The following is a 13069-nucleotide window of genomic DNA, read 5'->3' as shown; positions in this document are numbered from 1 at the left end:
AATCTTGCTGGCTGCTTTCAGGTAGGGTCGCCAACCTCCAGGTACTAGCTGGAGATCTCCAGCTGGTAGAGATCGCTTCCCCTGGAGAAAACGGCCGCTTTGGCAATTGGCAATCTATGGCATCGAAGTCGTCCCCCACCCCAAACCTCAGGCTCCGCCCCCCAAAAACCTCCCCGCCCCCCGTGGCGAAGAGGGACCGGGCAACCCTACTTTCAGACAATCCCGAAGGCATTTTGCACAGTTGGGAGGGACTTTGGCTTTGCGGCTTCTTAGCCCGCTGCAAGAGATGGACTGACTCAATAAAGCACTGGTTCCCAACCAGGGGTCCGCGAGAACTAAATTAAGGTCCGCGAAACAAAGTTCTAAACCCATAATAAATTAATATTTTCGATTAAAAGTTCTCTATTATAAAAATATATATATTCAAGTGTTATTCTAAGTTTAATGTTTAATTAACAGTTATGATTCAAGTTTATTTTCAAATTCTCGGAATTTTTATTGTGGACCTTGGGGTCCCCGCACCGAACAAAAAAGTCCTAGCGGTCCCTGGTCAAAAAAAGGTCGGGAACCGCTGCAATAAAGGAAGCCCCGGCCTTCCATTGGCAAGATCTGAACAAGGCTGTCAAAAGGCAGGACGTTTTGGAGGAGTCGGGAGCGACTTGACGGCACTTAACACAACACACACACAGCCCGCTATGGGTCTCGCCTGCCAAGAGAGGGCTCTCTTTCCTTTCCCCGACCCTACTGCTGTTCCTCTGCAGTTCTTGCTCCGAAGCCTGGGGAAGGCAAACCCGGCGCTCCCCCCGGTCCCAGCTGCGTTTCCTGCCGGGGCCTCCGTGCTCTCTAGCTGACCGCGTGCGAGTCTGTTTCTCTTGCCTAAAAGGGCACGAGCACCTGGCGAGGGCGGGCTGGACGCGCAGCGACGCCGTCTTTTTGCAGAGGATCCCCGGCGGCGCTCCAGCGGGGGAGACGAACGACCTCCCGTGCAACTCCCGGAGTGGTTCGCTCAGCTCCGCAGGAGGTAATTCGCAGTGGGTCGCCGTGGTCGTCTGTCTGCAGTAGTAGAAAAGGGCAGGAGTCCCATAGCACCTTAAAGACTAACACACATATTTTCTGGTAGGGTATACACACACACACACATATATATATATATATACATATACACACATATATATATATATACACATATGTATAATTCACAGTGGGTCGCCGTGTTCGTCTGTCTGCAGTAGTAGAAAAGGGCAGGAGTCCAGTAGCACCTTAAAGACTAACACACATATTTTCTGGTAGGGTATGAGTGTGTGTGTGTGTTTACACACACACACACACACACACACACACACACATATATATATATACACATATATGTATATATACACATATGTATAATTCACAGTGGGTCACCGTGTTATTCTGTCTGCAGTAGTAGACAAGGGCAAGAGTCCAGGAGCACCTTGAAGACTAACACACATATTTTCTGGCAGGGTACGAGCTTTCGTGAGCCACAGCTCACTTCTTCAGGTACAGCTAGAATGTGAATCCATCTGTCTTTAAGTAGAGGAGCATGAATTCAGACAAGCATTAGTAGTAGAAAAGGGCAAGAGTCCAGGAGCACCTTAAAGACTAACAGGAATATTTTCTGGCAGGGTAGGAGCTTTCGTGAGCCACAGCTCACTTCTTCAGATACGAAGTATCTGAAGAAGTGAGTGCGGCTCACGAAAGCTCCTACCCTGCCAGAAAATATTCTTGTTAGTCTTTAAGGTGCTACTGGATGCTTCGTATCTGAAGACGTGAGCTGTGGCTCACGAAAGCTCCTACCCTGCCAGAAAATATTCTTGTTAGTCTTCAAGGTGCTACTGGATGCTTCGTATCTGAAGAAGTGAGCTGTGGCTCACGAAAGCTCATACCCTGCCAGAAAATATTCTTGTTAGTCTTTAAGGTTGTACTGGATGCTTCGTATCTGAAGACATGAGCTGCGGCTCACGAAAGCTCATACCCTGCCAGAAAATATTCTTGTTAGTCTTCAAGGTGCTACTGGATGCTTCGTATCTGAAGACGTGAGCTGCGGCTCACGAAAGCCTGCCAGAAAATATTTTTGTTAGTCTTCAAGGTGCTACTGGATGCTTCGTATCTGAAGACGTGAGCTGTGGCTCACGAAAGCTCATACCCTGCCAGAAAATATTCTTGTTAGTCTTCAAGGTGCTACTGGACTCTTGCTCTTTTCTACCTTTGCAGGAGGGGCTCAGAGGAACCGAAATCGGACTGAAACTCCAGCCTGCAGGGCCGATGGTTTGCCTGCTACGAAGGATTTCGCTCTAATGCGGAAGGGCGCCAGTATGGAGAATATGCGGAGGGTGCTGGTCCATCTTTCCAAAGAAAACAGCTGGCCGCAGAGAGCCCAGTTTCAGCAGGTAAGAGCAAAAGATCGGGGTGGGGGGGCTGATTGTGTGTTTTGTCTGAAACTTGCAAGGGAGGAGGGCACGAAGGGGGGTTTCAGCCTCTAGCTACAGCTGACTGTATCTCTGTATTGGACTGGGATCTCCGCAGCACGCTTATTTTTTATTGCCTTTATTTGCACCCCGCCTTTCCCCCCCCCACAATGGGGATTCAGAGCAGCTTGCGCCATCTCCTGTTTTTACCCTCACAACAACCCTGTGTGGTAGGTTAGGCTGAGCGTGGGTAATTGGCCCAAGGTCACCCAGCAAGCTTCCGTGGTAGAGTGGGGATTCGAACCTGCGGCCCCCAGTCCAAAACTGTAACCTGTTTTCAGCTCTCCCTCCTTCCCTTCCTCTAGCAGCCGCCTCCCAGGGAAAGCTCTGCACAGTCCCAGCCTCTCTGGGCTTGTATCCCCCTCCCCTCACTCCTCCTGGCAACCCCCATATCCTCACCTTTTCCTGCTTCCTTCTCTCCACCAGTTGTGATTCCAGCTCCTACCTGGAGGTTGGCAACCGTAGTATCATCCAAATTGCACCAGTTAGATTCAGAAGCATTTACCTGTTTACAGTGAACACTTTTCTTGGAGAAATAGGCACTTCCCTAGATTACCCTTTCTTGCGTGGACAGAGCTGAGAGTGTTACGAAGGTAATTTTCTATAAGAATTTTTTTTCTTATTTTTTTCCAAGACAGGAGGTACCATTTTGGCCCCTGCCTTACTGGGCCTCAGTATCAGCTCATACAGGCTTACTTTCGCCCCTGATTTTACCAGTATTTCTGTAAAAAGGTTGATATTTTTCAGCGGAAGCTGTTGTGCCACAAGTTTAAAATGCCCTTTGAAGAATAAAATCTGCGGTGGGACAGTAGATGTAGTATATTCCCACCTGACTAAAAAGCCCTGTTCTAACCCTGCCTACCTTCAGTCACCAAAAATCTATTTCAGCCCATTCACAAGCATCCGAGATAAAACAGGCATACCCCTACATAATTTCCTACATACCTTGGCAATCATAAAGGATAGATTAAAAAAAAGAAAAGAAAGAAAGCTGCAATTCTATATCTAATTCCACACTCTGCCTTTTTCTTTTCTGTGGAGCCATGGCATTATGCCCATCCCAGATCTTTGTAATGGATTATGGAAAAGTTGTGTGTGTGTTTTAAGTGCCATCAAGTCGCTTCCGACTCATGCCGATTGTATGAATCAATGTCCTCCAAAACGCCCTATCTTTAACAGGTCTTGCAAACTGAGGGCTGTGGCTTCCTTTATAGAGTCAATCCGTCTCTTGTTGGGTCTTCCTCTTTTCTTGCTGCCTTCAACTTTTCCTAGCATGACTGTCTTTTCCAGTGAGTCTTCTTCTCATCATGTGACCAAAGTACGACAGACAGCCTCAGTTTAGTCATTTTAGCTTCTAGGGTCAGTTCAGGCTTGATTTGATTTATAACCCACTAATTTGTTTTTTTGGCAGTCCAAAGAAATGGATTTTGCCTGCTTATACTTATTATTTGGCAACTCCTTGTCTTTCTAGAGCCTTCTGTTTAGCTAGACTGAATGCTAACCCCTCTATGGTTATGCAAGGCGGAATTTTGACCATACGCAGACAGGACCAGTCCTTGCTCTTCTGGCTCTATCAATTCATTAGCTCATGCCCTCTTGGAATGCCGCTTTGACGAAGAACTTCAATCACATTATATGTCTCCCCTTTTAACATTTTAACCTTTTTTTATTAAGTGACAGGGATCCCAAGGCTACATTGTCAGTGGCAAGATTTGTTTCAGTCCTTATATCCCTCAAACATTAGATATATGCTGCTTAAGATCAATGGATCAAGGAGCTTCTAAGGGATAAAGGAAAGGAAAGAAATGGAAAGTTACCCATCTTTTCCTCTTACCATCATCTAGAGCATCGTCGGTCACTTCTGTGCGGCGCCCAAAGACCGCTTGATGGTGAACTGCGGACTGAACCAGCACCAGTTCCTCGTCTCGGACATGGAGTTCGCTGGCTCTAGGAAAGTCCTTCTGCAGGTTAGTGGAAGGGGGAGAAAGGCAGTGACTTTGTAGCCAGAGCTGAAGTGGAAATTCTGTGCAAAAAAACCCCCTCCTTGAATCTAATCAACCATCTGAGATTCGAACCCCAAGCTTCAGATTGCTGAAAATTCAACTCTGAAAGATGCAAATACTGGTGGGGCACAGGGAAAGCTTATTGACCAAGTGGCCCAAACAAGGGCTTCAGGTGTTGCTCCGTGGAGGCCCCTGCCATAGGGTTACCATCACTGAGCAGACAAATTAAGAACATAAGAAAGGCCCTGTTGGATCAGACCAAGGCCTATCAAGTCCAGCAGTCTGTTCACACAGTGGCCAACCAGGTGCCTCTAGGAAGCCACAAACAAGACGGCTGCAGCAGCACCATCCTGCCTGTGTTCCACCGCACCCAAAATAATAGGCATGCTCCTCTGATACTAGCGAGAATAGGTATGCAGCATGACCAGTATCCATTCTAACTAATAGCCATGAATACCCCTCTCCTCCATGAATATGTCTGCTCCCCTCTTAAAGCCCTCCAAGCTGGCAGCCATCACCACATCCTGGGGCAGGGAGCTCCACAATTTAACTATGCGTTGTGTGAAAAAATACTTCCTTTTATCTGTTTTGAATCTCTCGCCCTCCAGCTTTAGCAAATGACTCCATGTTCTAGTATTATGGGAGAGGGATAAAAATTGGTGGCGTTTTGGGGGCAGAACCTGGGGAGGGTGGAATTTGGGGAGGGATGTGATATAATAGAGTCCACCCTCTGAAACTGACATTTTCTCCAGGGGATCTGATCCCTGTAGTCTGGAGATCAGCTGTGATTCCAGGAAAACTCCAGGCCCCACTCCGAGGTTGGCAACCCCCACCCTGAGAAGAGGGTATCAACAGTGTGGGAGGAATCGGTGGGCATGGCTTGTGCCTTTTGTCACCTGGACGAAAGCATGCCACCTCCGCTGGGTCTGCCCAAGTGTCCATGGTTACCTCCCTGCTTTGTGCCACTTCTGCCCATGTTCCAGGCAAGCCCCACAGGCAGTTGGTAGGAGGTGGGGAAATGCCTTAAGCCAGCCCTGGCAGGGTAGATGAGTTAGCCTACTGCAGCAAAAGCCCTGCGTGTACCTTCAAGGCGAACAATAAATGTGCTAGTCAGCGTGGGAGAGCCAGCGTGGTGTAGTGGTTAATAGCGGCGGTTTGGAGCGGTGAGCACTAATCTGGAGAACTGGGTTGGTTTCCCCACTCCTATGCACGAAGCCAGCTGGGCGACCTTGGGCTAGTCACAGATCTCTTAGAGCTCTCTCAGCCCCACCCACCTCACAGGGGAGGGGGAGGGGAGGTGACTGTGAGCTGGTTTGCTACTTCCTTAAGTGGTAGAGAAAGTTGGCATATAAAAACCAGTTCTTCTTCTGCGCTCAAGCTGCAGAGGGCCTTCCCCTCTGCAAATGCAAAAAGGAGCCAGGAGTCTAAAGAATGACAGGGTGGCTTGGGTATGGGGAATTCTCTATCTCCATTTTCTGTCACCAACCCTCTACCTGCTCATAGCTAACATGAACACACACTCATGAAGCTGCCTTATACTGAACCAGACCCTTGGTCCATCAAAGTCAGTACTGTCTACTGTGACCAGCAGCATCTGGCTGTATGTTTTTAAAGTGAGGGATGTACCTGCCCCCTAAAAAGCACTGTAATTTCTCTCCACGGGGAGCTCCGCTGGACAAGGTCATTGTTTCAGGTGTGGAAAAAGGAACGGGGCTGCATCCTGCTCCTCTTCGCCCCGTCTGAGGATGCAGAAACACCCCAGCTTGGCTTCTGGATGCCCCAGTTTTGCTGCCTTGCTGATCGGCTCTCGACCACCAATGAGCAGAAGGAGGCTTGAACTTTGCAAGGAAACTGGACTTAGGAAAATTTCCTGGTGAATCTCTCCTCCCCCCTATCGGTGCTTATTGCCAGAGGCTTTTTTCCACAGAGGCCTCCCTTCTGCCCCGTCAAGCATCTGAGCGATGCGCAAGCCGCTTCTCTCCCTGCAGAGACCCGAGATCGAGGTGTGGATGTGGGCGTGGCCGTCCTCCTGCAGTCTGCCTGCCAGAAGGTTTTGTTGACGCGGCGGTCCAAAAATCTGAGCATCTTTCCCAACATCTGGGTCCCTCCAGGTATGGACAAGAACATAAGAAAAGCCATGCTGGATCAGACCAAGGCCCATCAAGTCCAGCAGTCTGTTCACACAGTGGCCAACCAGGGGCCTCTAGGAAGCCCACAAACAAGACGAGTGCAGCAGCATTCCTCTGCCTGTGTTCTACAGCACCTAATATAACAGGCATGCTTCTCTGATCCTGGAGAGAATAGGTATGCATCATGACTAGTATCCATTTTTACTAGTAGCCATGAATACCCCTCTCCTCCATGAACATGTCCACTCCCCTCTTAAAGCCTTCCAAGTTGGCAACCATCAAGATAGTTAAAGAGGTGGGAGGAGGAAGGAGAGTAGGAAGAGTTTTCAGAGCTGCATTTTGCACAGTCAGGGAGGCAGAAAAGCAATGTTAAGAGTAATGTCTTTCAAACTACTGCGCCCCAGGCAGAAAAATCCAGCCACCGGCTTCTTAGCCACCACACCTCTTCTGATTATCTGTCAAAATCTATCCTACAAGTATTCTATAAGCAAGGGTTGTTGATGAGGTTGCAGTTTGTGGTTGCCAACCTACAGGTGGGGCCTGGAGTTTTCCTGGAATTACAACTGAGGCCCAGATTACAGGGATCAGTTCCTCTAGAAGAAATGGCTGCTTTGGAGGTGGGCTGTATGGCATTGTAGCCTGTTGAGGCCTCTCCCCAAACTCTGCCCTCTGCAGGATACACCCCCAAATCTCCAGGGATTTCCCAAACCAGAATTGGCAGCTCTCTTGCAGTGACTCCACACGTGTCAGGATTCAGCATCCTTGCAATCTCAGATTGGGGGAAGGGGAGGCATTAAAACAAAGTTTTAGTTCTTAAGGTTAAGTCAAGAAATGTATAGGCAGTAGTGGTAAAATTTCCAGGCCAGTTCAGGCTCTCAGAGACTTTGGCAGATGCTGGTTGGAAAACAGAACGCTCTTTCCTTGAGGTTATCTCTTGTCTACATTTAAGAGACCCGGCTTCAAATCTTCACTCAGCAACGAAGCTCAGTTGGTAACCGCGGTCCAGTCATTCTTTCTTTCAGCCAAACCCACCTCATAGGGTTGTTGTGAGGACAGAAGAGTGGCACACATTCTATACTGAGCTCCTTGCAGGAGGGGTGGGCTAAAAAAAATACGTCCTTTATATTATTTACTGTTTGAGCCCAAACAATAATTTACTGTTTGAGCCCATTTAAATTTCTCGGAGCGTTTCTAAAAGGGCCTAAATCTTTTTTCAGATCCAGAGAAACTGCTCTTTCTCCTATCACATGCCAATCCTGATGTTTCCTACAGAGTGTCACTCTTTGCTTTAGCAGCCAAGAAAATCCGAGCTCAAGCTGTTTTTAATTAGGGAACTTAACATATTTAAACACTAGCTTCTTGGGGGTCAGACTGTTTTAAAGTTATTTCAATGTTATTTCAATGTTTTTGTATGATAGATTGTGAGCCTTCGGCCACCAACAATAAACTTGATCACTATCACTGTTTATTAGATTTTTAGTCGCTGCTCACCCAAAGGGTCTCATGGCGATTTACAATTTAAAACAGTATAAATAAGTTAAAAACATAAAAATAGATTAAATAAGATAGGAATTTTGTGATTCACTTCTTGGCCTAAATGCTGGATTCTGAAAAAAACCAACTTCAGAACTGATGGCTGCAGCATCAGACTTCTCAGACGTCTCCCTTCTCTTTCAGGTGGCCACATTGAACCTGGTGAACAGGTAATGAATCACGTTGCCTGAACTGCTTTTCCATTTGGACAGGGGAGGTTGAACAGAACAAACTCAAAAAGAGTGGGAGCTGGAATCCTTGGCAAGATCGGTACAAATCCATATGGTGTTTTGATAACAGGACAGAAGTTAAGCTTTTGGTTTAAACTCTCAAGTTTCTAGCCCTCATGGAAGCCTGTAACCGGTCACCTACTGAAAGTGTGGAAAGGTTTTGCAGTGGTTGGGGTTTACAGTAATGTGCCTTCTGGTGCTGAACTTCTAAAATCAGAGGTGTCTTTGACTGCTTACTGCCAAGTCACATTTTCCAGTATATAAAGCAAGTTCTGCCGCTCACCCCTGACGCCTCCCGCCTGTGTTCCAGGAATCTTCTCCAACCTGCTTTTTCTGGTCTGTAGTTGCTGGATGCTGGGCTGCGAGAACTACGAGAGGAGACGGGCTTGAGCCTACAGGATGGCGACTTCTCCTGGCAAATGCTGGCCCTCTGGGAGGTAAGGCATTCCTAGTAGGGCTGCTGGAGGGGAGGAGCCATGGCTCAATGTTAGAGCATCTGGGTTCAATCCCTGGTATCTCCGGTTGAAAGAATCAAGCAGTAGTGATGTGAAAGGCCAGAGATTCTGGAGGACTGCTGCTGGTTAGAGTAGACAATACTGGTCTTGACAGAACAACATTCTGACTTGGCATAAGGAAGCCTTGTCTGTTAGATTGATCGGTTAAATGGGCCATGGCTCAGTGATAGAGCATCTGCATTGCAGGTAGAAGGTCCCAAGTTCCAACCCCGGCATCTCCAGTTGAAAAAATAAAGTAGAAGGTTATGTGATAGGCCTCTGCCTGAGATCCTGGAGAACTGCTGCTTGTCAGAGTGGACAATACTGATTCAGTACTGATACAGATGGACAAAGGGTCTGATTCAGTAAAAGGCAACTCCATGCGTTAACTGGGTGGACAAATTTATTTGGGCCATAATTCCTCAGCAGGGATGTGATGCCATGGAGTCCATCCCCTTAAGCAGTCATTTTCTGCAGAAGAATTGATCTCTGTGGGCTAGAGATGAGTTGTAATTCTAGAAGAACTCCAGGCTCCACAGGGAGGTTGGCAACGTCATCAACAGCCTTTGCTCTTAAAATTCTCAATCTCTGTTGAACATAATAAGTTTTCTAGACAGACTTTTGTCTGTTGGAATCAGTATTGATACTGAGCCAGTGTGGTATACTGAATAAGATGGCATAGGAACTGGAAGACTCAGGTTCGAATCCCCGCTATGCCATGGAAGTGTGCTGGGTGACCTTGGGTCGCTCACACTTTCTCGCAACACTCGCCGGGTTGTTGTGAGGATAAAATGAAAGAGGGGGGAGAATGCTGAACGCTACTTGGGTCCCCATTGAAGAGAAAAGTGGACTATAAAAGAATAAATAAGAAAGTATAATAGACTCATTTCTAATATGTTCATAACATCTGAAAACTATGATGATCTTGCATTGGGTGGACCTTTTCTTGATTGTACTTTATTAAAAAATGTTTATGCTGCCTTTCTGAATACCTGCTCAAAGTGCTGCTCACAAAGTAAAAAAACAGCACAACATAAAATTCAGCAACCTATAATGCTGATACTCCCAGAACAGTCCTCAGGCAAGAAGCAAACCATCAAAAACAGATAAAAAAAAGATGCAATCCCTCTGTTCAAAGCCTGGGTCAAGAGAGATGCTTTGACCTGGTGCTTAATGGAGAGTAAGAGAGGTGCCAGGTAGGCCTCCAGAGGGAGGGAATTTCTGTGGGAAGGATCTACCACCAAAAAGGCCCTCTCTCTGGTTGCTGCCCATCACTGTAGGTTGGGTCCCAGAGAGTGGGGCTTGGAAAGGAGGATCTTAACTGGTGGGCTGGATGCTGTGCGAAGAGGCAGTCCTTTAAACTGGTCCTTTCCTCACTGCTGCTTCTGTCTCTCCGCTGACCCCAGTCTGTGTACCCTCCCATGCTGAGCAGAGGCTTGCCGAAGCGCCACCACGTGGTCGTCTACCTCCTGCTGCTTTCGCCTGAGAGCCACGAGCAGCTACAGGTGAGATTACTGGAACCTTTGCAAGGACACGTCTGGTTTAGGGAACCTGGCTCCACTTCCTGGGTTTTTACACCAAGGATCAGTGTCTGAGCAGCTCTCCTCTGGCCCCTTCCTATCTGAGAGATTTAATTGCTAGAGACCCTGGGGAGAGGGCTGAACTGGCAAAATGTCACCAAAAGACACCACAGCATTGGTGCGGTGTTTTTCCGGGAACAGGGACAGGAAAACTGGGCCTGTCCCTGGTCAGCAGGGACAGGTCAAGTGAATTGAATGAGGATATGGGAGGATTCCACCCAGGACTTTCTTTTTGAACGGTACTGGGTCTAGGCCCACCCTAGCCTGATCTCCTCAGAGCATGGAAGTTGGCTGTGGCCGGTACTTGGATGGGAGATCACCTAGCAAGACCAGGGCTGCTATGCGGGGGGGTGGGGGGACGGACTGCAATGGCAAACCACCTCTACTCATTTCTTGCCTTGAAAACCCACGGTCCTGGGGTCACCATGAGTCGGTTGTGACTTGACGGCACAGAATTACAATGATTATTACACTGGGGCTCGAGCCTGCCTGGAACTCAGACTTCGGCTTCTTCCTGCCCCTAAACCTAGAAGCATGGAGTGCTTGTTATAAAAGAAGAAGAGTTGGTTTTTATATGCTGACTTTCTCTACCACTTAACAAAGGGTATCTTGAGCTTCCTGCCATTACAGGGGAGTTATGTACAGTTTGTGTGCATGGTGTATGCTGCCTTCCCTTCAAACAATCTTATGTTTCAGATGAGATTTAAGCCAGACGAGGCTGAAGTGAGTGCATATACCTGGCTGGAACCCCAAGTCCTGGCCTCTGTTGCTGCTACTGAGGATGGAGCCGGAGACACCAAGAAGGTAGCTGGAGATCTCCCACCAGTTATCAGGTGTGTGTATGGAATGTGATTACAGAAAACTAGGTGGGCAGAAGCATACCACTTTTTCCCTAGCGCCTTGTTGACAAATTAGGTAAAGGTCCCCTGTGCAAACACCGGGTCATTCCTGACCCATGGGGTGACATCACATCCCGACATTTACTAGGCACTTTGTTTACGGGGTGGTTTGCCAGTGCCTTCCCCAGTCATCTTCCCTTTACCCCCAGCAAACTGGGTACTCATTTTACCGACCTCAGAAGGATTGAAGGCTGAGTCAACCTTGAGCCTGCTACCTGAAACCGACTCCCATCGGGATCTAACTCGGTTGTGAGCAGAGCTTGGACTAAAGTACTGCAGCTTACCACTCTGCACCACGGGGCTCCTTATGACAGATTACATGGCTGGAAAATGGTCAGATAAAGTCAGTTTTTTCATCTTGGTCAGTAATTTGTCAGGTTTCAAGAAACATTAGTTAGTAAAGTCAGTATTTATTTGTTTTTGTGACTATGGTTTGTGGTTTTGTTGTTGTTGGTAGTGCATTTTGGGAGAAATGTGACGTTATATCTGAATGGGGATGGGGAAAAAGTGAATGAGAAATGTTTTGTGTTGTGTGCACTAAAGGATTTAGTATCAAGCGGGGATTTGAAGCGCTTGAACAGCACGCTACAGCTCGTAAACATAAAGATGAGTGCAGAAATTAACTGGTTTCATCTCCGTGACATCTGTCAGTGGTTTGTCTTGGTGTGCCGGAGGAACCTCGGTCTGGTAGCCACACTGCAGCTAAAGATCTCACAGGAACCATTCCACCTTATTTGTAGGGCTAATCTGGCACCATCTTCTTTTGCTGTCTGAGCCAGGATCACAGAACTACAGCACGGCTCAGCAAGGACCACGATGATTCCTACCGCAACATTCCTCAACACCGCTCCCCCACAAGGCGAGGACGTGGAACGGGTCAGCACCGGGACCAAGTTCGCCCTTCGGCTGTGGCTCGACACATTAGCCCAACAGAAAGAGTGAGCAGGAAAGCCGGCTGATGCAAGTTTGAAGAGACAAATCTCATTCGGGCAGGAATTCTGAATTTGCGGTGACCAAATTGAAACATATTTGGCCTAGGCTTCTGAGACTCACCACCACGCAAGATCAGCTACCTTTGTGCATTCCTGTTGGGAATTGTGTGTTTCAGATGTACAGTTACTGGATATACAAGATATGGGCTAGTATGCACAGGCAAGGGATATTGGTATTGAGAAGTTAGTGGTATTGGGACTGCAGAAAGGGAGTGGAATGCAGTCGGGGTTCTGTGCAAATAATTAAAAAGGTGTTTTGTTTTTTTTAAACAGCCCTTTAAGTGTGCTGCTGGGTCCTGTCTAGTTGCTGCACTTAGTATACCGCTGTGGCTCAATGGTAGAGCATCTGCTTGGCATGCAGAAGGTCCCAGGTTCAGTCCCCAGCATCTCCAGTTCAAGGGACCAGGCAAGTAGGGGATGGGAAAGACCTCTGCCTGAGACCCTGGAGAAGCTGCTGCCTGTCAGGGTAGACAATACTGACTTTGATGGACCAAGGCTCTGATTCTGTATAAGGCAGCTTCACGTGTTCGGCCAAGTCGCTCAAGGCAGGTTCTGGTTTTTGTACCGGGGGGGGGGGGCACTCTTGTCAGGCCGTTGGTAGTCTCCTCACCAGTGGAGGCCATGCATCCCCACTGGCTTGGGCTTCTTTTTTCCCCTCAGAGTGTCCTGGTCTTTAAATAACCCCATAGAAGGGGCTGTCTCAATGGAATCCTCTCAGAT

General features: G+C 47.8%; 1 protein-coding gene across 1 annotated transcript; it reads left to right on the top strand.

Annotated features, from left to right (window-relative positions):
* The first annotated feature begins 2318 nt into the window (after positions 1 to 2318).
* On the top strand, positions 2319 to 12299 carry NUDT17 (nudix hydrolase 17). The gene is made up of 8 exons (XM_056853610.1): positions 2319 to 2411; positions 4334 to 4456; positions 6420 to 6603; positions 8299 to 8324; positions 8729 to 8821; positions 10285 to 10383; positions 11155 to 11291; positions 12137 to 12299. The coding sequence occupies exons 1-8, from the start codon at positions 2319 to 2321 to the stop codon at positions 12297 to 12299; spliced, it is 918 nt and encodes a 305-aa protein (XP_056709588.1).
* The last annotated feature ends 770 nt before the right edge of the window (positions 12300 to 13069 follow it).

The sequence above is a fragment of the Euleptes europaea genome, chromosome 7, assembly GCF_029931775.1.
Source record: "Euleptes europaea isolate rEulEur1 chromosome 7, rEulEur1.hap1, whole genome shotgun sequence".
NCBI classification, from domain to species: domain Eukaryota; kingdom Metazoa; phylum Chordata; class Lepidosauria; order Squamata; family Sphaerodactylidae; genus Euleptes; species Euleptes europaea.
Note: the sequence above shows the minus strand (reverse complement) of the source record. Positions and strands in the feature narration are given on the sequence as shown.